Raw genomic sequence first — 26105 nt, 5'->3', positions numbered from 1 at the left:
TAGTTTTTAATGAAACCGTTGCGAATACGCCTAGTGCCATACATTTCGTGCTATGATTTTCACCTAATTCAATAGACAAAAGCGTTCTGCCAAAATTTGCCAGATCCGCGCACAAAACGGCGCAATAAATGTCAACTAGCACAGATTGAAATTGATTGTGCAGGGTGAAAGTACACGACCCGATGCTGGATACAATGCGCGCCCTAGGCAGCATGCGATTTCATTCATAAAACACAACGAATGTGATCGTACCCTTTCTCATCACCGTTCCATTCTGTCGATGTTCTCCAACTGTTGCTCATCGTTCAAACTGAGTATAATGCGATCAAACCAACACGAACACCCTTGTTCGAATGGGTGCGATCCCACGTCAATAGGCCGTTTGCACTTGAAGGTAAACAATAACCGTCCAAAATTATTCACTCCATGCTTTGTTGCAGGGTTGTTCAAGATGGAAGTCGGTTCGGCGGGTCATCGGCATTCGGAAACTTTATGATCATCGAAATGATGTTCCACCAATACCAAATGGTTTACAGCAAACAGATGAGTAGCAGAGAGGATCACGGATCGCGATAGATGCTGGTTGGAAATCGGTTCGCTCTAGTACCCAGAGGCACTATGTGATCAAATTTCACGCTTTAGGTGAGTTGCAAACACCACACACCAAAAGATAGTGATAAAAAAATAAAACCGACAATCTCACAATCGGATCTCATGTTGCTGGTTTTTGCACCACACGCCGAAAGTTGGTGTTGATGTGAAGGTTCTGGGCGAAGAGTGGTATTGGCGGTATGTTGTGCATAAATTTTCAGCTACCCCTACCGCTTGACAGAACACACGAACACAGGACAAGCGGTTGCCGAACATGGGACGGACCTCTAAAGTGGTCGTTCAGTCGAGCCTCGACAGCGTACCGTTTCAGACATTTCTCCTCACGGGACATTCATTATACATCGACAGGCATTTCGCCGAATGGGTTGTTTTGCTGATTAGTCGTCCTTTCGACGTAAGGATAAGTGTGTTGTTAAAGTGTAAAATAGCTGATAAATTACCCTTTTAGTGAAGTTTAATATTGTGTCGACGTCGAAAAAGTTTGGATTTCAACCAGTTTCAGTGAAAGGGTACCAGAGATTAAGTCGTTTCGAAGCCGCGATCATCAGATCGTCCCAAGGTAAGTATCTTAAGCTTGGTGTCGATGGATAAAATGCAAATTAAAGTGTTTTTCAACCAAAATCAGCGAAACATCAGCAGTTTGATTACCACATCGGGTAGAGGCACTAGCGAAGGTTGTAGGATGAGAATGTTGATTCTACGTGAAGAGGAACGAAACAGTATTTTAGAAGATCGTTTTTATTTGTTGTATTTGAATGATTTCTTACCGTTCGAGCATCTCCATCTGTTGTTGTTCCCGCTATGGTGAATTGTTAGAACCCTCATCAATCTGGGTGATCATGAACTAGTCCTTGGGTCGCTGCGGGTTGCCTTTGCGAGACGCGATGTCGTGCTAGCAGACAGTATGGCGTGTAGCGCTGTAGCTGCGCCAGCCCGAATCGTAAGCGCTTTGAGTGTATACATAGTGTTGGATCTTCAGAGGTTGCTATCGGTTAGATGCAAGGTTAGTGGGCCATTGCCGAGTTAAGTGGAAAAGTACTGAACAAATTTTGGGTTCTTGTTCGAAACCGGGTACCGTAAATATTATGGCCAACTTGTTACTGATGGTGATGTGTTGCGTGAAGTAATCGAGCCTTATTTGCTCAGTGACACCCTGAGAGAAGACAAATACAGAACGTTGCTTAAACGTTCATTAAGCAATTCAATAATGAGCTTATGTGTACTTGCGTGTTCATATGTACAATTATACCTTTGTAAAGAATTATTCTGTTTTCTGTTTTCTTTTTCTCAAAAACTTGTGTTGAATGACAGTTAATGACATAGTTTCTTAATGTATTTACTTATGTTCGAAACATGGTTATTGGTCTGGTTTCATTGGTCATTCGTTGGTTAATATGTAACCGTCTCATTTTTAATATGTAACCGTATAAACCTTACTTACCAATACTTACCTTGTGGGACAATTCAATTTGTTACCTAAACTGTGGCATGAAAACAAGTACCGCTATTATTCAACATTCAAAGCAGTCCTTTAAACCAAGGATTCATTAGTTCTCAACATTACTATTAGTTTAGAAATGGTTTTTCTCTATTGAAGTGGACAAATGTGGACTCTTCTCACTAAGTTTTTGTTTTGCGGACATACTGTTTGCACTGTAATATTTTTTTCCTTCAGAGAAAATTGGATATCAGGTGCGATAATATAAAACTTAAGAAAACATAAACAAAATTGTATTTTAAAGAAAGAAGTCCGATGAATCACGAGCCAAGAGAAAACTAAGTCTAATCTTAATTATTTAAACTTGTGAATAAGAGTGGGATAAGGAAGAACAATTATAAATTAGAGAGAATAAAGGATTAAGTAATTAATTATGATTGAGGATAGCACAAAAGATTTGGCCATGATTTGTGTCAATGCGGGCCTAGGATTCAAATAGCACAGTCGAGCTAATTGGTCCTGATAAATAGAATAAAATCCATTTACTAAATAAGTAACCTAAACCTGTTTCTGCTTTAAAATTTTGTCGCTTATCTATTCCAAACCATCTAAAGTTGAAATCAGGCAGACATCAAACATCTTAGTAACATATCTATTTGGTGTTGAAATCGCTTCTTGATTTGGAACCATAGTTCAATCAAAATTACACCATTATGTATTCTTCAAATTTTATAAATACATAAGTCTTGTATGTAAAGTGAATGACTTTATCATTCAGTTCATAGTTGGTCCAACAGAGTTTTTATTATTATCCAGATTGGTAGACACAAGTCTACCGCAAGAACAAAAATTCAATGCAACAATCTTGTCTTGATCTAAATTCTAATGTTTCTAATATCTAAATTCAAACCTAGATCGACTAATAAAACTTTTACCCATGATGGTAGTACGTAAAAGTATAAACCATAAAAACATAATTCGTCCACTAAACCATGCTAAGATACCTACTGTGCGATGTCAGTGTTTCTCAATTTAGAAATCAACCCGCATGGCATGAGTTCATTCATGATCTAGTATTGGACCGATATGAGAGGTAAATGTTGGCACCATTTCAAAGCTGTTCAACTGTTCGGATAACCGTTCCGCTGTTAAACTGAGTATGTTACTGAGTTAAAGTTTTTGTTTTTACCATAATTACATTGTTGATTATGATTAACATATTCTATGCACTTTTTGCATTTCAATCATAAGATAAAAATTGTTGTATTTTCGTTTTTATATGTTTTAGAGAGAAAATACATTTTTGAGCTGTTCTTACAAAACCAAAGAGACTTTACGACACACCCTCATTAAGCGCACGGTGTCTGTTACAACGATTCTCTCTCGCTCTCCGTATAAGCTTCGGCGTTTTGTTCAAATAGAAATATTGTCGCGTCACATTAAACGACACTTTGCACGACGATGCCGGTTCCACACGTTGGCAGAGATTTGTACAAACCGAAAGTGGCAGTGGCAGTAGTAGTGGATGGTGCCGGGTGTACCGAAAGTAACCGGTGCAGTATGAAACCTCAGCTCAACTTCGTTGGAGCATTTTTAACGAACAATGACGTCATGGAAAGTTTCTGCTCAATACATAGTGCTCGGTGTTTCTTGCAACTTAGCGCCATTTAAAATGTGATCGATGCACTTCAAGATATGCAAACGATGCGTGTGACAAACCACACAAGATCTGTTATGCGCGTGGCAAGGAAATTGTGCTTACGACGCAGGAATTGCATGAATGAATTTATGCTAACGTAGGTACGCAGTCGTGAGGTGTAATAAGTTGCCAATGCGTTAGCATCAGACGAAAGAGCGAGCTAATTGGAAATTTGTGTATTTGAGTAAGAATGAAGTTCGAACTTTTTACCAACCTATTCCTCACATCCTTGAAAAATGCATTTCCGTCATTTTATTTATGATTTTAGTATAATTTAAAAAATACAAACAAAATAACAAATGGAACAAGAGTTGAAGAGTACACAAAAAATGAAACATGTTTAAGTTTTATTAAAAATCAGTAGAACTAACTAAATCTCCGTATTAAATTACATACAAACGAAACACGATGTTGGATGCTACAACTCTCATATGCACGAGAGTGATCTGCGAGCAATACACGGTTGATACGCGTCAATAGCCAGTGCAACTCAATTGAACAAATTGATCGTGACTAGCGCTTCGCAGCAGATTTGATCTCCTCCAGTTCACTCAGCCAATTTCCATCCGCCTTAAACCGGCGCCAGTTCGAAGCAGTCCGATTTGCCGGCGGCCAATTGATTGCCAATCAAGCTGTACGCATTGGTCAGCAGCGACCTTTGGTACCGAAGCCAGTGTCGTCTTGGTGGAACTGATGCTGTGCTGTGATTTGCTGGTTTAAAGACCACACAAGAAAGTAGACATAAAAACTTTCCTAAAACGATTCTAAATGAAGAAGCTTGAAGCTGATGGCCATTTTGGCACCAAATTCACTTCCATAGATTGATGATGAATTTCGGTGTAAGTGGATCGCCCAAAAAGACTAAACATTCAAATCAATCGTCCAATAGTGTTGATCACCGGACATTAGCGCCATCCCGTATCGACGTATCAAAGCGTCTTTCAAGCATCAAAAGCTTCCCTTTCTTTCCGGACAGCCCAAGAGTACAATCAACCTGGCGGCACACGCTCACCACGGTGCGATGTTTTGGGAATTTTCCACTGTTTCGTTCCCAGGCCTGAGGCTCCACCGCGGTTCACCGTGCGAATCTGAAGCCAAAATATCGTGCCCAAAGCAGTAGTGGTGGAAAAGAGCGCATACGAAACCGTTGGTGCTTTTTTTTGTCGAACCCCCGTTGACACTGGCCCTCATCACCACCTGCTCCTTGGTCGGTTGAATGAAGGACTTGCTTTGACGTGAAGATGCCATGCCGAAACCTACCGAACGTACCTAAGAAAAGTAAGAATGTGGAACAGAAACTGGCAGCATGAAAACTGGTTTCAACCAGTATCGAACCCTTCTTTCTCCTCAGGTGTTGCGATCTCTCGCACAAAAGCTAGACATCGCTGGTTAATGTTTAGCTTCCCTGCCGTGCCTACCAACCCTCCAATCTTTTCGGCGAGCAATCACATCTTGCCGTAGCTCTGCCATCGCTATTATGTCCGAACACAAGGTATGCATTTATTTTGCGGCTATTACCGATGTGTTGTTCGTTGCAAAAAAGAACTGGTCTAGCTGCACCGTCACACGAAACGATCGAAACGTGGGGAAAGGCTAGCGGATGGACAAAATTTGAGCCTTTTTTTGCAATTTTGAAACCGTGAACGGATGCAGAGGCGAAAGCAATGGTGCGAAGAAGATCGTCTTTTTACCATCGTCAGGTCATTTTGTTGGATTTCTTCTAAGTGTAAACCGATCAGAATTCAGCCGGTAAATGAATAAATATGAATAAAATGTGTCTCTTCATTTTACTTGTGCATTATCATCATCATAACGTATGCAGAAATAGGTAGAAATGACTCATGAAAAGAAAATATATCATTCTTATTATTTCAGCTGGTGCAATATTTGACCAAGATAATAGACACTATTTCTTGTCACTTATCTAGTTGAGAGTTGACCGAGAAGAGTATCTTATCTAGATAGCAAGGCATATGTGAATGTATTGTAGTGTTTCTTTGTGGGTCCATTAGTAACCACATATTTTGTAGATATCTTAAACTAAGAAATGATTTTTATATCTTGTTCTTCTTCTTCTTGATCTGCTCGTCGGGTTGAGCGCGTCTTAACAACTATTCGATAGACATTTGATGTAAAATACAATTTTCGTATTTCTTAAAAGTTAGTCAAATTTATTGCATATTTAAGATTGTTAATTTATCTAACTGGAAATGTGATCGAAATATATCCAAAAGTTGTAAATAAGCATAATTCAATAGACCTGAAGGGAAACAAGAACCGAAGAGAAAACCAAAACACATCAACCGACGAACCGCTTAACGGTGGGTTACATGTGCCTACGGAGGGGAATGTTTACGAATAGCAAAATAAGAAAGAGATTCATAATGAACATCGCTCAAAAGGGAAATGTTCAAATCTGCAGAACGCTCCGAGGCATTCCTACCGAATGTTCCAGAAGTGAAGTTTTCCGTTAACATGTTTGATGCAACCATTTAAATAAAAATTCCGCTCATTTTACATGCAAAAATGTTTCACCAAACCAGATGGTGATTAGTGAAACATTTTCACCCACTCACGGAACGGATGCTTTTCTAGTATACGCCATTTTCTCACTATCTCTTGTATATACTTGACGGAACGTTCTCTTTCGAGCGACGCGAACTAACGTCCACCCTACCTGGCGCGCAAACGCGACGAGTGTCGGATTGTTCTCCCCAAACGCACACAGGGTCGCTCGACTCTAAAGGGGCTGCTAACTGTGCCCGGCATCCCATTGTACAGCGAAACATCGTCGAACACGGACGCACACTGCCGCTATAAGCAAAGGAAATCCGCAAGTCGCGCAACTTCGAATCGCAATAAACCGCGCCTATGAACGACCGCGCTGTGGCGTGAAGCGTTACGCTAGATAATAACAATATTGTGGAAAATTAAACGGCTAAAAGCAAGAAAACGTGTACCATTTCCTGCACCAAAAAGGGGGGGAAAAATTCGACATTAACCGAAAATACGTGCCACCCAAATCACACATCCGAGAGAACCAAGGCGCAACGACACCGCGGGGAACAAACCGTTGGTAGAGGAAAAGAAAGTTTAGCCGGCCGTGACAGGTTGCAAGTGAGCACGAGAAAGGCCACGATCATTTGTGCGATATATCCGTTTTTAGCGTCGCGAGTGTAGCCGGTCTGTGGTGAGAAGATTTGAACACTCGATCGGTAGCATCGTGTTGCAGGATACGGTTATTTTGACCGTGAGTCTACACGGTGACAGTTGATCTTTTGACGGACGACGGCAAAGATCGCACACGGATATAAGCGAGAACCATGGATAATTACAAGAAGAAAACTCCCGGCCGGGTGCAGCATCTGGAGTATACCGTAAGTAGCAGCGAATGTATTGAAATGTTTAAAATTCCACGCTATTTTTTTAATGGTGCGCAGTAAAATGATGTTTATTTGTGAGCTCAGGTGTTGGTTGGAAGCTGATAAGTGTAAACAGTGGCGATATGGTGCGGAAAACCCTATTACTAGAACTAGAAGTTTATATATCGCAAGTGAGCGACTTAACGCACTCATTGTTCATAGTGGTTGCATTACCCGACTTACCCGATCGGTGTGACTCCAGTTCGAAGAAATTGTAAAATAAGATACTCATCGACGAAGGCTTGATCATCGTACACTTCCATCAGTTCCCCCAAGATCACGTGGAAAGGGTCGCGCAGTGAAGCGTATGTTTGTTTAAATTGTTTGAACTACCTCACCCAAGGGCGCTTCGCGCTAACTTAGACGATTATTGCAGGAAACTCGACACGAGTTTCGACCGCAGCTAGTTCTGAATATGCATAAATGCTAGGGAACCGATGTCACCTACGAGTGGCTTCGGCAAGGTAAAAGTTTTGCACTCTACGATCACCGGTTGCCGCTGCTTAGTGAAACGCTGTTGGTTTTTTTTTTCATTTGATGGAGCTGTTGGGAGCTTTGTAGGCTGGAAACTTGCCACTCCTTCCAGAGAGCGGAATACGTGGCATTAGGAAAAGTGTCAAAGCTTAGTTTGGAAATTCAATTAGCAACCTTAGTGAGACAGGGAACTTCAATTACTTCCCACTGTTGATGAATCATAAAACTTCATTACCGGTTCCAGTGGTGATTGCGCTTACTGATGCGTATCTTATCCACAGTACTTAGCTGCAATAATGTTGCAACAAAAAATCAGAACCAAACTCAACTTTTTTTTTCCTTAGCTTTTGTGCGATCAAAATAACTGTGGAAGAATTGCCAACTGACTCAAATGATACGATTACCTTGCAACGCTGGGAAGGGCACTTCCGGTGATATCATTAGTAGGCGAATTCCACGCATTTCCGCACTGTTGGGTGAAGCACAAGAAAATGTCACACCGCTTGATAGATAAGAATCAATGCATCGTACATAGCACGTGTCTACGCGTGCATGATTGTACATTGCGGCCCACATTCCTTATCGAGCAGAATCGATTGATTGAACACTGATAAACCTCTTCAATAATCGAACCATGTTACAGATGGTCAATGGCTGGATGCTTAATTGGTGTTAAAGAATGCTCGTTTTGATCACTTTTGCCTTTTTAAGCAGCAGTAGTGCATTAGTAATTAATCGATGCAGTGCTTCCTACTTATTTTCCATGCTCCACCGTAGGAACAAACAAGGGTGAAGGTTGTTTTAAATTACTCGTACATCCACAATTGCAAACCGTGCAAGTCAAAACCGTTAGTTACGGTTCATGCGTTTCTTTGGCACCGGTATTACGGATGTACGATTTCATTGTGACGATTGCAGATCGAGCCGGTTTTGCTTTCGTTCTAGGCAGATAAATTTATCGTCAGAATTGTCCCTTATTGTTATGTAATACCATTTGTTTGCTGTAGATGAGTATTATCACACGGGAGAACAATGTTTGGTGTCTGGTTAGTATATTTATTACCCAAACGTTCATCCCTCTACTGTCTTCGTAAGTACAGCGCCATGGTGGGAAAATAGCACTAACGCCGGACCACAGTAGACGAAACGTAAATAACGCTTTTCACCAAAAATAGCATTGTACATGACAGGCCTCTTGCATTTTTGTTTTTGTTTTTTTGTTCACACGATTCGGACATTAACGTACGCGGGATGACGCACAGATCGAACGTGAGCCCTGTTTTGTTTTTGTTTTTTTTTTTTTGCAAGTAAACCTGATGATCAGAACCAAAATACGAGCTTTCCGATGCGTATTTACTGGCGTATTTTGGCGTTAAAAAATCCTTCGAACGACCTTGCGCGCTTGAGATCGCAAATTATCCGCAACCGGTACAAAGAACCGGGTGAAAAATCTGGGAAAAGCAGGAGCAAAAAGAAGTACTCTTCTGTCAGGCGACAGAATTTATGAGTTTGGCTATTTTTAACACCATTTCACTGGCACGCCACTTTGTAGTACGGGCACGAGATAAGCACGTTGGCCGAATCACCAAAGTGGATCGCATATTGTGTGAGTGATTCGAACAATCAATCTCGAGCGAGGTTCGTCGCTTTCACAAAACGCAAATCGCTAATTACTGTGTAATGTATGCGACAATTAATGGTGCTCAAATCACATGAAGTGAGGAAGCAAATCTTGTTCTAATCTCGTTCAAGTGGTCGAACAAACGATGTTTTAGAATGAGAAACAAAGACACGTCAAAGCTAGGTGTCAATTTGCAAAACTGTAGTTACTGATGATTTCCTCCAGCTCAGCGTGCCCTGTTAGAGGATGTCAATCAGGACCACAGTGTCTAGCCGGCGGCAAAACGGGTTGTGAGGATGGTGACAAGATAAGTATCAAATTCCCCTAGCGTAGGACATTTTTCTTCTAATTTTACGTTGCACTTCCACGTGGAGTGGGAAGCAACTCCAATCAACTTCAACTCCACGTGCGCTGTAACATGCGAACGATTTGCTGTGGCAATCAATTGTAGCTGTCGTTTAAATTGTTTATTCCAGTTTCTGTTGTTGCTCACATTGTGCGAGTTTGCCGAGAGCGAATTGCAACTGTCTGCATCGATTTACTGCTTCATTCATCGAAATGTCAGTAATTGAATAACTGTGCCATTTGTACTGGTTGTATATACGCGCGTTTCGTCTCATCCGCTGAGGTTGTTGGTTGTTAAGGATGTTAGTGTACAATCAGCTTTTTGTTCGCCTTTCTGACGAGAGGAGCGTCAGAATATCAATTTTAGTGCATGTGGTCCACAATCTCTACATCGGTTTCCAGAAACAGGGTGAGTTTTTTTTTTGTTACTTCGCTGTTTGCCAAACACCAAACTACGCCGTTACTTTTCTTTGATGGCCGCAGTCCACGTTGGGCAATGTTTTATTTTGAAAGTGAAACCATTCCGCTTTTCCTTTGCACTACCATGCCTACCTCACTCGACAAGTTGTTGTGGTTATGGCAGGAACGGTACAAGCGCATGCAACCTTCCCGCTTCTTCCTGTGTGGTAAAGTATCGAGGGGCGATTGTGTCTTGATTGCTATTGATGATAGGGGGTGAATTCCAGGAGCTGGAGTTTTGCTACCAACATACACGCACGTACACACAGGAGTCGTTCGGCAAGGTCATGGGTATGGCGCATTATATTTTTCCCCAATTTCAAACGGAGGGGAAATTTACTCCGGAGAGAAGACACGAACTTTGCGATATGCCGTAGAAGCCTACAATATTGGTCAACATAGGGGGAGACCTGAGGATGACTGTGTTTAAAGAGAATATACCACGATCTAGTTTTATGTATCATTCTGTGTGTGCTTTTTTATAAACCTTGACAATATTGACTATGAATAAGTTTGTGTTCTTTTATCGCAGTCGCAAATACTAGCCAACGTCGATGTGTCTAATTCACAGATGCAAACAAAACCATTTCAAAGCTGAGGTTTTCTTATCAGACACAACAACAGACCTCAACCAAAACAGCCCACCCCGGCCCTTCTAAATAGTGGTTAGGTACATAATACTGTCCTTCCTCTCAATTAGATACCTTTTTTTGGCATTGAAGCGCTACCGAATAGTGTCGAAGAACGTTAAATTTCGTCACCCAAAACATGAAGGCACACACGGTGATTTCACATTAAGACGCATTTCCCTCTCCTCAACCCTTCGTACTTTTCCGTTCCGACGACAGGAAGGCATTAGTTTTAGGTAGTATTCTACAAACTAAGCCATGCTTTAAAACCCTTCTAAACTGTCTCCTTCCGGGTGGCCCACAATTGCTCTTTATCCGCCCTACACCAATCGACGTGCTGGTGTCGCGCGATCTTGTACCGAGTGGTCGGTCGGGGCCGGTTTGCCTAACCACTTTACGCTCCGCACGTGCGACTTGTGTGAGGCCGCTTCAAACCGGCTCGCTGATGGAGAACGGTGGAATGCGTGTACCGCGAGTCCGCGACGGATGGGCGTTATCAGAGATTGCGAGATAGGTGTTCGGCCACCTGTAATTTAACCTTCGTGTTGATTTTTCTGTTCACCCATCACTCCGACCAACGTTTTTTTTTCTAGTACGTTGGTACGACATGCTGGTACTTGAGCGTGTGGAACACTTTACACCTATCGGCTTTGGTTCAATAATTAGTTCCCATTGGCGATGAAAGAGGAGAAAATTAGTGGCACAGATAGGGTAAACAGTGGGACGGTGAGGAGGTACCATGAAGGAGGGTCAGAATCGTTGAGCGCAAGTTCTTAATTAGATAATTGATTTCGATACCAGGAAGGAGCCCTGAGAAGGGGTTTTTTTCTAATATGCACGATATGACGGCGATCTTGACGATAATTGCTACATTGTAAGCAAGTGTCTTATGCAATGTGTAATTTTGTGAATTACATGACATCTTACAAAATTTAGTAAGTAATAGAAAATTATTGTATAAAATTTACCAGTACAATTGAGAAAGAACACACAAAAAACAACATTTTTCTGTGGTCTGAGGTGTAGAAACATAAGCTCGGTTTGTAAATGCACATATTAATTGCACAGTCAGGAACCAGACGGCCAGAATGTGGGTTTCGTATTCAGTGCGCTTCCTTCCGCAACTGATCAGGGCTACAACAACAACAAAAAATGCCAACATTGCATTCCCGGTTTGAACCTGAGCTCCAAACGGTAAACACAACCCCTGCCACAAACACTAGGAAATATGAACTTAAAGTTAAGCACCTTTTTGGGTGTTGAAAACTTTCCTAGCACATGATTCAGACCTTACACTTGGGAATGGAAACGGCATTCTGAAGGTGTTGCTTTTATTGATTTTCATTTTCTTCACCCGGTTTTATTACGCTGTGCTGTGGTTTGCATTTTTGTTATAAAACTCATTGAGGGAAATAGCGTAAGGAAATGGTTCACGATAGTGTTGCTAGAATTTGCTGAGTCTAAAACAAGCGATACGAAACAAGACACAACAATGTGGCGTGGTAGGTTCCTGTTCAGCTGTATGCGTTAGTATAAAGTTTCAACAAATGTTTAAACTGAAAATTGTAAGATTTTATTTGTATGATATTGTGTAACTTTCAAGTTAATGGCTCCTCTGAAAAGCGGAGAACTTTAGAACGTAATGATCGCCACTAAATCGACTCAAAACGTGCTTAGAAGTTGCTCCTATTCAACACGTTTTGCTCCACATGGAGTAGGCTGCATTTAAAAAAAGCCCCACCTGATTGCACTTTACTCGAGGGCTTTGTAAGAAACGACAAAACATTTCTTGGGTGAGGAAAATCATCTATTTGTATGCCATGCTAACCAGTTCAAACCGGCTTCGGGCATATAATTGCTGTTGTTAAAAGCGATTACTATAGCTCTTCTAGCATGCGTATGGATATACGGATAATTATTGACGCTATTAATATGCCCTAGAAGGAATAATCGTTCTTATTAGGTTTCTAACAAAAAGCAACAAAAAAAACGAGACGACAGAAAAACGTTAAGCATATCAATGACACATACCTCCTGGTATGGAGCTGTGTTTTCAGTTTTTGGTTTTCGTTGCTGAAGCTGTCCCCAATTTGAATTATCTGGTTCAACACTTTTATTTCATTTTTAATGGCAATGACTGTTTGAAACGATTTTTTTTGTTTCCCTCAAAGCAAAACTCATGTACATTAGCCACGTGCCTATAAATGAGCTATTGTCTGGTTGTTTAGAATGCCATAATCGAACGTGAAACGGAAAATAGTAATTTTAACAGTGTAACGTATCGCAGTGGTTATTTCATCTTTCCAAATGGTGTTAATTTCAAGTGTGTACGTGAGACATTTCTTTTCGCTTTTTGAAGTACCCCATATTGATCATGAGTGTTCCAGCGCTGCAACAATGTCACGAAGTTTGCTCAAGCGTGTCCGGCTGCTAGGTGATCGAGAAAATCACTAAACGAGTGCATTTGTACTCAAGAGCTACAATATTCGCATTGCTTAAGTGGTTGTTCAAATGAATGTGAGTTATTTTGCATCATCCTACACAACCTGCATACTTTCACCATTCACCAGATCTTCTTTGGTGCAAAAAGGCATAGCACTGCATCTCACACATTCACTTCTCAACACTTGTTCAATCGGAAGTCGGATTTATAGTATCGTAACAGTAAGGTGGCCAAACAAACAATAGCAATGATTAATTAAAGCATCCTTAAAATAACGTAAACGCAGGCACAGCATTTGTACTCGATCCTACTTCGCCATTGGCATTCCAAGCATTCGCTTCCTGTCAATAGCCTTCGCTGAGAGCTATTTTTGCCTGTGCTTCAATCGACGAAATTGGCAATCCGTCTTCATTAATTGAATCTCGAGCGGAAAAGATTTGATCGTTTAATAACAAATAGGCCCACGAACCACGCACCCATCCCTTTCGCTTTGTGGTGATGCTGCGTCGCGATCTTGTGGCGCCAATGGATAAACAATTATTGCTCGGTTCAGCTAATATGAAGCATGTTTGACGTTCTTGAAAAATGGTTGTTCCAGCAGCTGCCTTTCACTGATTCAGTGTACGATCAATGGGTGGAGAAAACTAAGCAAAAAAAAAAATACGACAAATGCACACACATATTTGTAGCACTAGCTCAGCCCAGCAAATACAGATCTTTCTATGGTGCGACATTGGCCGAACGTAGGAGTTTACATCTCGTACAGTCAACCACCGGCTGTAGGAAATATTCCAAATTTAGATCACACATCAGGGTGAAACGCGTCCTCATGTACGTGACGATTGGGACGCAACGCAAAATATCAACCAGAACCAATCTTCCAACCCCAAAATGCCAGTGTAACACAGAATGCATGACACTTTGTCCTAACATACGAGAAACACAACAAATTGTCCATCGAGCTGCAAGGAGTGCTGTAGTACAGCGTTCTACAAAGTTCTACCTCTCAGTAGTGCCATCGTTTGTTGCACCTTGCAGCGATATCAGCTGCCCCGAGGAGGAAACTATGGAAGTGGTGTGGGCACGTGTAACTCGAATCCGGGTGAGGGATTTTCAATGTCTCCCCGATATTCGTATTTTAAACTTGACACAATCTTGTGTCAAGATCTGCTTGCGATCTTGAGACACGAGTGCACGCGATCAGTCCGCGATCCGCCTTCCGATGCCTTGATGAGAGCAAATTAACCTAGGACCAGATCGCGTCGTGGCAAAGAATTAACAAAGCGACATTTCACACGAGCACGCGACGCTCGGTGCGTGAAACATTACCGAGTTGATCGCGAGCGGACGAATTTCAACGAGTTTGGCATTTTTTGTTTTTACTGAACGCTTTTAAAAATAAACATTCGAAACGCACGCGCGCTACTTTATTGACTTTTGCAATGCGGAAAAAGAAACTACGAAAAAACCAAAAACCGAGTCCGATTCTAAACAGCTTGAAGCAGGGCTTGATGCTTGTGGTTCGTTTGGGGAAGCGCAGTCAACGCACTCAACAGGAGGTTCGGTTTGTTTACATTTCACGAAAAAATACCCACGCCATGGAACTACAGATACTCCCAAAAGATGAATTGATCGGCGAGGAATGTGTAGCTGATGTAGTTCGACGCCGAATGTTTCGATCGGATATAGTCATCCCGCTCCGTGTGCCAAGCATCAAAATGCTAAACAAACACGTGTGCGTTCTAATGCTTCCTTTGCGTGTGGAGCGCAGACATCGCACGTGCACACTCTAGATCCGTGTAATGTTGTAATGTTGCAAAGCACTGCGCATGTGCTCACTGGGCAACCACATGGCTCGCAATGATTTCGGATGAAGTCAGAACAAGATCTCGATGAGCACCCATAATATCCACACCCGTACGGAACGTGCCTGACCTAGATTCCACGACGCAGCCAAAGCATCAAGCATCGCGTGCGCCAAAAGCGATTGAAATTCTTCGTCAGAGTGCAGATGTAAGATGCGCTTGCGCTACGACATTAGTCGTAGAACTGCCGCCAACTCTTGGGACGCATCGCTCTTGGGAAACAAATGCATGTCAGAAAGGTAAACGGTGCGATTGAGCGGATATAGATACAATCGAACTGAGCAGGGAAGGTCGAGGTCAGATTACGATGACGTTTCATTCAGGAACTTAGGAACTGAACCGTTTTATATAAAAAAAACGTTGCCAAAAGAGTTGAAACATTCTTTTGAATGAAGCTCCGTTTATTGTGCACTCAAATTACCCTATGATTCACGACCCCAATTGCGCATTTCCGTAATCTTGTAATCATTTTAATGAGTTCATTAACCTCTAACAAGATGAATTATTGTCACGGATTGGTCGTACAGATTGAAAATAGATTAGAAGGTTTTGGCGATGTTTAAGCAAATGTAGCTCGATCATGCCAAAATTATGCATGGTCAAATGCTTAAAAGTGGAAAACACGGTTTTTCCTAGACATCTTCCTGGGCTAATGACCGACAATGATCCTTCACGGGATAATTTATGTAAAAAGAGAACAGAGCAGTAAAATGGGCGTAGGCATTTAAACTATGCTCCTTATAGTTGAACGATCTTCTTCATTATCAATGACAAATTGTTGATAATTAAACTATAATCAAAACGCTGAAACACAATGTTCAGTATGCTCAATACTCATCCAAGTAGGTTAAATGATAAATGTCAAAATAATTTTGTTGTGTTTTTTCTAACATGACAAAACATCCATATTGTAATTTTTGTAAATTCATTGTATAATTCCACAACAGAATTGATGATTTGAATTTCGAATTTTGTAACTTTGGAGCACCAAAGTCTTATAAATTGGTACGTTATAAAAGCATTACTTTTCTAACTTTTTATCTTGTTTACTATGTTTTGCAGCAAATACGTCCGCAGCTCACCGGAGGCAGCAAGTCCGAGCTTACTGGATACATTTTCGGTCGCATGAAGTCCGAGCTGAACGATGTACCGGCACAGACGGCCGCCGGCTCCACCTTACCCTTGGTGGACTTGATGAAGGATGACGAAGAGGCGGGAACGTACAATCCGTTCGAAAACCGAAAGGTGACGCACCCGACAACGGACATGGAAACACTGGTTCATCTGCTGAAGGGTTCGCTTGGTTCCGGTATTCTTGCGATGCCTTTAGCATTCGTGAACGCGGGACTTTGGTTCGGATTGGTCGCCACGGTTGCAATTGGTACGATTTGTACCTACTGCATCCACATCCTCGTGCGCTGTTCACACATCTTGTGCCGGCGTGCGCAGCTACCGTCGCTGGGATTTGCCGATGTGGCAGAAGTTGCTTTCCTAGCCGGTCCGGAGCAGCTGAAGAAATATTCTCGACTTGCCCGGTTCATCATCAACCTGTTCCTGGTGATAGATCTGATCGGTTGCTGCTGTATTTACATCGTGTTTGTGGCCACCAATCTGAAGCAGGTCGTGGACCACTACACTCATTCCTACTGGGATGTGCGCATTTACATCCTGATGTTATTGGCTCCGCTAATCTTGCTTAACCTGATCCGTAAGCTGAAGTACTTGACGCCATTCTCGCTGATCGCTAACGTACTGATTGGAGCCGGTGTTGGGATCACGCTGTATTACATCGTCACTGATTTGCCAGCCTTGTCGGAACGTAAAGCTGTCGCCGAAGTTCAACATTTGCCAATGTTCTTCGGTACTGTCATCTTCGCGCTGGAAGGCATCGGTGTAGTTATGTCGCTGGAAAACAACATGAAGAACCCACAGAACTTTATTGGATGTCCAGGCGTGCTGAATACGGGAATGTCTGTGGTGGTATTGCTGTACGCTACTGTCGGCTTTTTGGGCTATCTGAAGTATGGAGATGAGACCAAAGGCAGCATCACATTGAACCTTCCAGTAGAGGATGTGTAAGTGTCCGAAATGGTTGCGATATTTGGTAGATTATATCAGTTTGCTAATAAAATTTTGCTCTTTGGTAACAGGTTGGCCCAAATGGTGAAGCTCATGATTGCGGTTGCCATCTTCCTGACCTATGCGCTCCAGTTCTACGTGCCCATGGAAATCATCTGGAAAAACATCAAAGGAAACTTCAACGAGCATCAGAACGCCGCTGAGTATGCACTACGCATTGGGCTAGTGGTAAGTGTACTTCAGATTTATGAACTTTTCACCATGGACATTAACATTAACTGACGGACCTTTCTACTGCAGGTTCTCACAGTTATCATTGCCGCAGCACTGCCCAATTTGGGACCTTTCATCACACTCATTGGAGCCGTATGTCTAAGTACCCTCGGTTTAATGTTTCCCGCTGTCATTGAGCTGGTTACATTCTACGAAAAGCCTGGCTACGGACGATTCAACTGGGTCCTTTGGAAGAATGTGTTTCTCATCCTGTTTGGTGTGGTCGGTTTCGTTACCGGCACTTACGTCAGTATTGTGGAGTTTTCGGAGCATCTCGAAGAAGTGTAAGGCTGCCGACATCCGTCAACACCTTTCGTCCCACTCGAACTCCTCAGGCGTGGCGGGATACCGTGCATCACAGCGCGACACATGCCGTGTGTTCTGGATTCTGCCATTAAGCTGCATACTTGTTGTAGGGTAGATCTGCAAAACGCGGCAAGCGTAGATGCGGACGTCTTGAGCCCGAGTTTCCGCACCGGAAATGCATCTGATCATCAGCGTATTGTTTCGATTCGATCAATGCACTAGGAGCAACGGATATGTTGCAGCAGGTTGCATCAAACATCCGACCGCTCTCTCTGGTATAATTTACCGTCTTCATCAATTGTAGGATCTCGTTGAATCAATGACGTCGTTTTAGTTGCGCTAGTAGGTCCTTGCTGCGTAAGCGTGCGCTTCCTTGTGTTAACACTTTTGATTTTTTTACCTTTTATATTGTCATACCGGTACCATGTTAACTTTGATTTTATCCCAGTTATTGTTTCCTTTCCTCACACTACTCGGGGTTTCCACTGAATCCTATTCCATTTTAAATGGACAGGAACTTGTGATGTTGCGTGTTCCTGTAGCATGTAAGAGATGTGTTCCGGTTCAGTGTCACACTGGTCGGAATGAATATTTATCTGCTGTTTTTATTCTACACACGCTAAGGGCGTAACGTGCGTGAGGGAATGTTCCTAGCGGACTTTGCATCGGAGAACGTTTTGCCATTAACAGTTTTAGTACACTTAGTAGCTTGCTGATAGGTGAAGAATGATGATGTTACTGTTCTTGAGGGCCGTTATCAGCACACAAACATTTAGACCTATTTAAAAGACAGATGTAACAGGAAGATTTTTACAACAAGCTAACCATTTTACACCACAATCCTTCAGGATGTTTCCGTAAGCAGTCTTCCATCAAATATGATATATTGGTCATCGCACAAAGTAAAGTTACATATTTGAAGCTTAACAGTTCTACCGCAGCAGGTCTTATACATAGTAGAGTGCATTGAAAGGGTTGTTTTTGCAAATGACTACGTAGTATAATGGATAAGTGCAGTGTAGAGTTCTAGACGTATTATAGTTGTTCGCTGTAAGTACTGACTATATGCTTTGTTTATATTTTCCGAATGAATATATCAGACTATTCTTTCAATAAATATATCAACTTTTATATGTGCAGTTATTTGAAACTCAATACTTACCGAACATAATCTTTTCAAGTTGATAAACAACGAATAGCAAATAACATCAAATACCCGAAGATATTGGAGCGTTGTTAAGAACAATGCACAGGATCTCATTTGTGTCGACTTTCAAATTAAGATAAGATTTAGAAGTGAAAAAAACGTTGTTATATATATAAACAGTACAAAAACTTATAGTAAAATCACAAATAATGAGCGTCTGTTATATGGTTTGAACAACAGAACGTAACATTTGAATTCAAATATGTATTGTACTCGGTGGCCATGCTCTTGTGTGCGCGCCATCTATATGTCAGTATGAAAACTTGAGCTCCATCTTCATTACCGGAGCATGTTCGCATGATACCACCAAGAGCACGTTAATCGATTTCAGTTCAAGTTGAACGTTACATCTTGGTTAAATATTTAGCGTTTTAAAAACTTTTGTTTTCCCTAATATACTTGAATTGAAGCAAATTCTACTGCCGGGATGAAGTCCAAATTGGATGTTTTTATTCTATGGTTACAATATCGGACTTTGCATCATTTATCTTTAACTGCAATGCTGCGGCACTCGATTTATCCATCCGCAAAATGGTTAGCAAGGGTATTTTATTCAGTTCAGATAGTCAGTTCTTGTTACGGGGGACGGTCTGCATGGGATTTGATCCCCGGTCCTGTGGTGTAGAGACCGGCGCCGTGTATCGCAAACAGAACTAGGCCGCAGAATTTATGTATATTACTTTTAATTACCTTATTCTATTGACTTATTCTGTTGTAAAAGACTGATTGATCATAAAGACTAAGAAATATGACATTCCCAAGGTCAAAAACATAGTTACAAGCCAAACATATCATCACTTCAAGCCAAAGTGGTCGAAACTAGCATTGAAATTAACAACAATTTAAAAGAGACAACATAATTAAATCATCAATCAAATTAGCTAAAAACATAATAATCACAGGCAGTTCGATTATTCCAAGATATCTATGAAACAGCAGGATGCATTTATAAAAAAGAATCAAAGATAAATTAACACATATATTGCCTGCAATATAAATATCCTAGATATGAAGTAAATAACGTTATCCTCCGTGTCATATTGTAAATGAAAAAACAAACTGGAACATTTCTCCCCTGGACGTTTCCCAACACCTCATCAACAAACTCCGCGGGAGAATGAGAAATAAAATTAAGTTAATTTCGCCGAATGTAAGCAGCTCATTAAATGCCGAATTTATGCACCATAATTTAGTTGATAAGTAAAGTAAGCACCGAATGATCCACACACGCAAGAAAGGTTTTCAGAAGTTAAGACCTCCGCTGCGCGAGGATCACTACGGGTGAAGATGCTCGGTAAAACCCGGTTGGCAATGATCTAGCAGTATGATCCCTTCCGCATACTCGGCACGTATCGAAGCCACACACGCCGCCAGTATATCGATTCGGTTTAATTTTATGAGTCAATTTGTATGCTCACGAACAACCGTGCCACGCTTCGAACGAGCGTGCTGGAAATCGAACCAACCTCCGAGCGGTTGTTGTGGTTGCGGTTGGTGGTTGGTGAAGCTTTCCATTTTATCGCTGTTTTGCAGTTCGCGATCCTGTTGTGCCCGTCATTTCCCTGCGGTGATAGACGCTCGGTCTGCTGACGGACGATGGGTAACGCTCATCCCAGTCTCATCAATCGTTTGATCTTATTTGATCGAGTCCGGTCCGGTCCTTGCTACCCACGATCAAACTGTATGGTCCTTCTGACCATATCAGGAACGATAGTGCACTTGGTTCGTAGTGCCGAAAGCGGCTAAGCCCAAATCGTCGCCCAACGATGCTAATTCGATCGAAATTCCCACCGTTACGGGATCGATAGCCCAGGCGAAGATATCAGATCACCAGATCGGACACGACCGTACTTCAAGACTCATTTTCCGTCCGCCGGATCGGACCGACCGGGTGGGGTTTTTGGATTATGATTTTATTTGATTGACACTGACACCCAAAGTGGTCCACACACTGGGAACGCGTGTCACCGTCTGTTACGAAGATTATGGAGGTGCGTGGGTGAGAACCGTCTTTCGTCTTTGCGGACAACACACACACACAAACGCACGCACAGAGCAAAACGATGCACGACGCAAGAAACATGGACAATGGATGGAAGATGTCTAGAGCGCCCAAATTCGATCACCACTTTCGGTGCTTTTTCGCGTTGGCGTAGCAAAAGTGTGAACATGACAAACGCTCTCCAGATCTCCCCGAACCTTGTGTGGCATTTGTTTCGAGGGGGGTGCCGATAGCTGATCCGATCGGTTAACATCGATTCCGTGGGCAGATAGGATGGAATACTGATGCGTGATTTAGCTTCCAGAAGAACCGAAGCACGCACTGGCCCGATATGTCAGCCTGTCGCCGGAGATGGAAAGCAAATTAATTAACACTTGTTTAACAAGTAGTCCCAAAAAGGGGTTTTGTTTAGTTTGACACTTGCTGTGGTCCAGTTCCTATGCTATGGGATCCGTGAGAATATTTGGCAAACATAGTGAGCCGTTTACATTTCATCCATGTAAGGAAGGCTCCGATTAATCGTTTGCCAAACACATCATTATATTTGTGTACTCTTTAATGGTATGAAGTTCTTCACATCTTCCGGCTGTGGTAAAAGATACTCGAAACTAATGATGTGTAGACATTTTGTATTGAAATAAATAGATTCATTTGGATCAATATCCAAGATTAAAGTATATTATTAATGATCGATTACCAAGAATAGCCCACTCATAATCTTAAACTAAATATCATTTCATTATTTATTATTATTGATAAAAATGACTATGACAGATAAATGATAATATATATCAAATATGACGGCTCATCGTCGTATGGGCAAATTTACGCAAAATCACTCTAAATACTACTCCATGTTGGTCCATGTCACTGATCCATTAACGACGTCAAAAGCTTAAACATTGCTTACACCGTATCGTATTTCCGGAAAAATTTGCTAATAAAATGTCACGTCTGATGGTGTGCCTTACGTCACATTAAAAACCGATCCTATCAATCACCGTATACAACATAATTTCCAGACAGAACAAAACAAAAAAAAAGCACAACGATAAACCATCCTCGATGAACTCATCCCCGCACGCCCACGGAACTCTTCGACCTAATTACCAGAAACGCCGATGGGAAAACATTGATCGGCCGTAAAAAAGCAGAACACGAAACACGATAAACTAAATTGCCACCTACAAAGGCTGATCGCGGTATGGCGTATCATCGGAGATCGGGTTGAAATTAAATTAAATTATCATAACACACAAAGTGATGCCTTTTATCTGCCCGTTTGACGTTTGTGGGCAAAAGTAAGTTTTTACGATGCCCATCGCCGGGGTCGTCGTGGTACGATGACTACATTTCGACAGGTCGATCACATTGGGCGGTTGCGCCGTACGTTACGGCTGGCAAGGGATTAGGTGAATTGGTCCTGGGGGTTCTTCTTCTTCAACATAAAAAATAACATTTTATGAGCACACCCACATCCACACGCTGGAGTATCGTATACAGCGGTCTTCGCTTACACCCGCGAGGATCGTCACTTGTCAACTTGGCGAAGCGTGATCGACTTTAATGAGACGTTTGGAAGATAAAAAAGTGAACTAGCTGACATTTGTTGTTTCGCTGCAGATAAGCAGTTGATGGCTTATTTAACGAATAGACCCATATTTTGCTGTTTGTATGAAATCCCTCCATTAGAATGACAAAGCATTTGAGAGAAAGAGAGAGAAAGTCGATTTAATTTAGTTATCCTTGATCAGTTTTTGTTGATCTTGCGCCTTTTGAACTATAATATTTTGATGCTGATTTTGTGCCAAATCTTCTTTAAAATGAGGTCAGTGTTGATTTTGATCTCACTACCATAGTGTGTTAAGCTGATTGTGCTTAACACATTCTCGTGCTGGCGTTGAGCACGGAAATCTCAGCTGCAAATTAACTTTATGCAATTGCATAAATTTGGGAAAAAAAAACAATACTAATTGATAAACCACCATCTTCATCAGAGTAATTTATTTGTATGAACTATTATTATGTATTTAAATATTTATTTATAAGAAGTAAAAGGAGAAATATTAGAATGAGTAAAAACTAAGGTCTAATATTCTAGTAGTGGAGATCAAATTGAGATAGAAAATGGGCCCCTTCAAGTAATATTCCTGAGGCCCCCAAATAAATTACTGAGGACAACAATAATCTCAATAAATTGCCAAAAGGTCATTAATCTCAATACCCTAGATTCTCCCACCAGACAGTAAAGTAAACAAAAAGCTACAGCACAATCGCAGCACATCATTTATAGTTATAGTAAAATCTCATTAGGATTGTTACTCCGTATGAATTTTATAACCCTAGAACCTAGATGGCTGGAACCTCTTCAAATAATATAAGAAACATACGAGTACGACCATTGTCTCTGGTGGACCCAAAAATATATTCATGAACTTCATGACCCAAATATGTATTGTCCAAAATATTGGATGTTAGGGTTATCCCGGTGGTGCTTTTGATAAATGGCGCCGATTTCACACAACAGAACCTAGTATCAAATCCCATCCGGACTGTCCAAGGACTGACTATCCGGCAACGTGGTAAAAATAAATCTAGCAAGCCACAAATGGCCGGCATATGACCTCTAAGGCCGTTAGGCCAAAAAGAAGAAGGAACCAGAAATAGCCGGCATGATCTTAAGGGTCGTTAAGCCAACAAGAGAGAGAGAACGAGTGTTGGAGAATTTAAGCTAACCAAAATATTGGTTATTGGTTTGCTGCGCTTACCAACGAGGATCTAACGGCTTCCGAGCAGAATGATTGGAGAATAGTTATGTACTGTATGGAGCAGTGTTGCACTTACGCCTAAACCCGACAGACACGTTGTAGATGAATCTTCAACGTATAGTGTTTTGACATATTCTTGCGCAGTGCACAGTCAACAGAGGAGCAATCGAATAAAGATCAAAAATAAATTTGCGGCAACTTGGTAAAAAGAAATCATTTGAAAAAAGCTTAGATACTTTAACACTTTGTTTACCAAAACAATTCATCGAAGGTTACGCATATTCCAAAATTAGGCAATACTGAAAGTCTACCTAGCTAGCGTGGACTTACCAGGGCGAACTAGCTTTCGTTCTGATCTTCAGCAAAAACAAGACATGTCTCGTTTTCCTATCCACCTACGGTAGCACCCGGTGACCACGCAACATTCGAGCACAGATACGTCCCGAAAAAAAAGTGTGCGCAGGCGTGTTACAGCTCTCACTCTCGTCAGGTGCAAGATCGGGTAACGCGACAAGTGCACTACACTGGATGACGCATTACACGTATCCCACCCAGCCAAATCCGATCACCCGAGAGTGCGTGATAAGTCGCGCTATAATTTATGCAAAGCTGTCACACCATAGAACCGCAAGCCCCATGTGGGGCAATGAATGGTGGTTGTGTCTTTTTGTTCATAGGTTGCCTGTGTTTTCTTCAGTCCCATTGCATAACGTGTCCACCTGCAGCATGGGTGGAACATTGGATTGCAAGCACCGGAATAGCAAGGAAACAGCAGATGGTTTGCTCTCTGCATTCGCCTTTACGGAGCAATATTTGAAGGAACTGTTTTTCTGCTGGGTGGGCATAGTCTTATCTACCACGTCGCAGAGTCCCAGCAGTGCGCATAGGTGGACGCTCGGTGTCGATGCACCACCGTACGATCGATTGCACCGCCGCCAACGCAAACATTGGACGGTGACGGTATTGCCGGCCACAAGCGAAGGAGACCATTGACACCTGTGTGGACTGTAGGATCTGCTGCAGCTCTCTAGTACATGGTTGCGTCGATGTTCTTTTTCGTGTTTCCGCCAAGAGTCGTTTTGGGATGGGTGTTTTTTTTTTCTTTCCTTCGTCCATATCAAACACTCAGATAAATGTAGTGGAGTCAGTAATAAGAAGGCAAAACTAGCTGGAACGAAAACGCTGATAGACACCTAATAAAGTTGTTAAGTCGTTGGCGACGGTAATGGCGATGGTGATGGTTCGGCTTTGCGCTGTCTTTCTCCTTCGAAGAAAGTACGGAAAAGAATCAACCGTATCGAGGCTTCGATTAGCGACCTCCGGAATCTCGAAACACGTGCCCTCTTTAAAGCCAAGTGTCAATGTGAAATCGTTCAACCCACTATAGTAACAGAATTCCCGATAAAACCCTAGGAGAAATGAACCCGTGGTGGAATCGAACGGTTCGGACAAATGAAATCATAAATTCGTCACGGGTGGAATTTAATCCGAAATTTATTCCCTCCCCAAGCCCGATGGGTTCGATGATTCTATTACGTTATCTAAACGCGAACGTGACCACAATGTGTCGATGCGTGATCCGCCAGCTACGTGATGCGTTTTCTTACGGCGTATTGGAAGTAATCCCGGTCGGCACGATTGAGCCCGAAGGTTTCTCTAATGGGTACCAGGAGTTGGCAGATTTACCCCCTCCTACTGCTACGGGGTGGCTCTAATCAATATCCACACCGACTGTATCAAGCGTCAATGCCCGTGGAAGCAGACATAGTAAGCCGAATAAACGGGACAGAAACGGGACAAGAATGTTCCACCGGTGTCGAATGGGTTGTGTTTTGTGGTGCTTAAATTCCACTGTCGCTACGATGAAACCTGTTCGTAATCGTACAACAGGTGGTTTTTTGGACACCTGACCGAGCTGTGTGATGATAGTAAATTTGTCACTTTATAATGCTCTCGGGCTCGCGGCCTCCATCTTCACCGCGAGCTTTCCTTCTAAAATTAACCTAACAAAGCACCAGAAATTGAATTTATATTTACATAGTGAGACGAAACGAAAGCTCTCCTTCAGTTCGTTATCCTGAAGTTTCGAAATGCGCGTAGTAAATGTTACTGCCGTTGCTCTGAGGGGCAAACACACACACTCTAACGCTATGTTTTGTTTTCTTTCTTCTAGTCTGGTTGTGCTAGAAATTGGAGTTTTCGACATTTTTTAAACACCCTGCGTAAATTGTGTCAAATATGCTAAAACATGAAAACACGGAAGAGAGAAAAACAAAACTATGCCGGCACAACATTTCCCACACATATCACGCGGGTGGTTTTTCGGACGGCCATTTTCGGTGGTCCACTGGATCGATTCTCGTATGCAAATGTGCAGAACCGCATGTTACAGCAGGTGAAAGTCGAAACCGAACCAACAAACCGCACGATAGTGAGCCCATTTTTAGCGATTTACCATAATTG

General features: G+C 42.0%; 1 protein-coding gene across 2 annotated transcripts; it reads left to right on the top strand.

The window, feature by feature from the left end:
* Nucleotides 1-907: 907 nt before the first annotated feature.
* LOC125760852 (proton-coupled amino acid transporter-like protein pathetic) lies at nucleotides 908-17923 on the top strand. 2 transcript variants are annotated; one of them, XM_049421395.1, is made up of 4 exons: nucleotides 908-1171; nucleotides 16070-17082; nucleotides 17158-17314; nucleotides 17387-17923. In XM_049421395.1, the coding sequence occupies exons 2-4, from the start codon at nucleotides 16133-16135 to the stop codon at nucleotides 17645-17647; spliced, it is 1368 nt and encodes a 455-aa protein (XP_049277352.1). In that variant the 5' UTR covers nucleotides 908-1171; nucleotides 16070-16132; the 3' UTR covers nucleotides 17648-17923. The 2 variants fall into 2 exon arrangements, with proteins under 2 accessions (XP_049277352.1, XP_049277350.1); XM_049421393.1 differs by lacking the exon at nucleotides 908-1171 and adding an exon at nucleotides 6357-7126.
* Nucleotides 17924-26105: the final 8182 nt, after the last annotated feature.

Source organism: Anopheles funestus, chromosome 2RL, assembly GCF_943734845.2.
Source record: "Anopheles funestus chromosome 2RL, idAnoFuneDA-416_04, whole genome shotgun sequence".
Lineage (NCBI taxonomy): Eukaryota > Metazoa > Arthropoda > Insecta > Diptera > Culicidae > Anopheles > Anopheles funestus.
Note: the sequence above shows the minus strand (reverse complement) of the source record. Positions and strands in the feature narration are given on the sequence as shown.